This window comes from Hypanus sabinus, chromosome 18 (genome assembly GCF_030144855.1).
Source record: "Hypanus sabinus isolate sHypSab1 chromosome 18, sHypSab1.hap1, whole genome shotgun sequence".
Lineage (NCBI taxonomy): Eukaryota > Metazoa > Chordata > Chondrichthyes > Myliobatiformes > Dasyatidae > Hypanus > Hypanus sabinus.
In genome coordinates this window covers 63,592,453-63,594,658 of record NC_082723.1, presented here as the reverse complement: position 1 = coordinate 63,594,658, position 2,206 = coordinate 63,592,453, and the positions used below count along the sequence as shown (strand labels likewise).

Here is a 2,206-nt window from a genome sequence, read left to right as displayed (position 1 = left end):
GTATCAGGGTCCGCCTCACTTCCTGAGGTGAGAGGATGTGGCATCTGGCAGTCACGTCCTGAGGTTCTGTTCGAGGGTTAGGGTGGGGATAGAGGAAAGGGGGTTGAGAAAGAGGGTGGGAGGAAGGGGGAGAGAGGAGGAAGGGGGGAGAGATGCAGAAAGAGAAAGCTAAGGGGGAGAGGGAAAGGGGAACAAAGAGAGAATGAGAAAGGATCTAAAGATGGAGAGAAGAGAGAAGGAACGGGGAGGAGAGAAGGAAGGAGGTGGAGAGGGAAGGAACGGGGAGGAGAGAAGGAAGGAGGTGGAGAGAGAAGTGAAATGGGAAAAAAACTGAACACAGGACGCAGAGGAAGAGAAGGGCGGGGAGAGGAAAGAACAAGATGAAGGGGAGAAGGAGAGGAGGGGATGGAGAAGGAACAGACATAGGGGAGAGCTACGATGGTCACTGAGGACAGGGGTGGGGGAGAGGGAGGGGAGGGGGAGGCAGACATGAGCCGCTTCAGGAGCATTGGCAGTAGTAGGAGCTGATGGAGTTATCCCAGTTCCCGAAGAACCCCCGGGTCGCTTCCTCCAGTCGGAGCTGCACGCCGGTGCGGAACGTCCTCCGGTGGCCCCTCTTGTTCTTCTTGTCCCACACGGTGAGCTGACATCGGGGCCCCACCACCAGCGAGGAGACGCGGTCGTCCCAGGACCCCTGGATGGCCGGCACGTCGGCCGGGCTCTTGACGTCGAAGTAGCCACCGCCACAGCACTGGTCGTACAGCACGTTGCTGTCCCGGTAGAAGCGGGCACACACCCTCTCCCCGTTCACGTTCCGCAGGACGCTGGGCTCGGGGCACCCGGACAGGACCCCCGCCACGCACAGGGCCCACACAGCCAGCGGCAGCCCCACCATGATGCAGAGACACGCGGAGTTCGCTGGAAATGGATGCTAGGCGTGGGCTGCCCCCGTTATATCGCCCCAGGCTCCCCCCACCCCCAACACACACACACTCACCTCGCAGCCAACCACTGCTCCGGGACGGTCCAACCTTGAACTCGCCTCGCCCTCCCTCCGACTTAAGGCAGTCGTGTCCCACCGTGTGAAAGGGACAGACTTTCGGGACGTGGAGATGGTGGGGACCCAGCTGCCGAGTTCTCAGGGGCTTGTCACGGGACTGGGTAGAGCAAGCTGCACTCTGTCTCTGACCTTGGGAGTGTGCAATGGGACAGGGTGGAGGGATATTCACTCCGTGACTAACTCCTCTTATGTTCAACCATGTTTATTCCCAGTATAAAACCACGGGGCAGTCTGGTCAAAAATTGAAAATATCAAGAACACAAAGTTACTGATTTCTATTTGTCTCTCAGCCCCACTAAAGCCCCTCAGGATAGTACCCGGGTTCCCGATGATGACCCCAGGTTAGACATTCACATGTTGCAGAACTGGTCTTGAACATCAGAGAGAGGCATTGTAGACAGCTATCTCCACCGGAAGCGATGGCGAATGGAACTGAATGCCCTCTGCCTGTATATGATACCTCCATTCCCTGCTTGTTTGTGTATCTGCAGTAGCTAACAGCGCCTTAAGCACTACCATTGTATCTGTTTTTCTCCCCCCATCTTCCTTGCAGCCCGTTCCAGGCTCCTAACTCTCTGTGAAAATTTTACCCCATAATTTTCTTTAACCTTTTCTCCTTTCACCTTAAGCGCACCGCTCCTGGTAGCTGACTTTTCTACCCTGAGAAAAAGATTCCAACTGTCTATGTCCCCTATAATTTCAGAGATTTCCACAGCTGTGTCCACAGGAAGGTGGTGATGGTGAGATTGGTTGTAGAGATGAGGAACACCCAGTTAGCTCTGCAAACAAAGATGGAGGGGGAGGGAGAGTCAATAGGTCAAGTCCAGCACGGTCAGGAAACACACCGAGTTGGTGCTCCTCTTCATTCCGTAGCCCATCACCCGGGTGACAGCGCCATTCCTGGAGCCGGTGTGGATGATCGTGGACAAGATGGTGGGATCTGGCTGCTGGATCCTGAAGTCCCTGGGCACATAATCATTGAGAGGTTCCCACTGAGGGCTGAAAGCAACGTGGTGGGATTGGTTGGGTAGGATATTGTGAAGGTGAAAGAGATGGGGAACGGCAGGAGGAAGAACAGGCCAGAGAGTGGAAAGGGAAAGAGGAAGCCAAAGGAGAGAGGGAGGGGCAGGAGTGAGAGGACTAAAT

The 2,206-nt window shown here is 55.6% G+C and overlaps 1 protein-coding gene across 1 annotated transcript; it reads right to left on the bottom strand.

Annotated features, from left to right (window-relative positions):
- Window positions 1-499: 499 nt before the first annotated feature.
- On the bottom strand, window positions 500-895 carry LOC132377534 (syncollin-like). The gene has a single exon (XM_059943812.1). The coding sequence runs from the start codon at window positions 893-895 to the stop codon at window positions 500-502; it is 396 nt and encodes a 131-aa protein (XP_059799795.1).
- Between the last annotated feature and the right edge of the window lie 1,311 nt (window positions 896-2,206).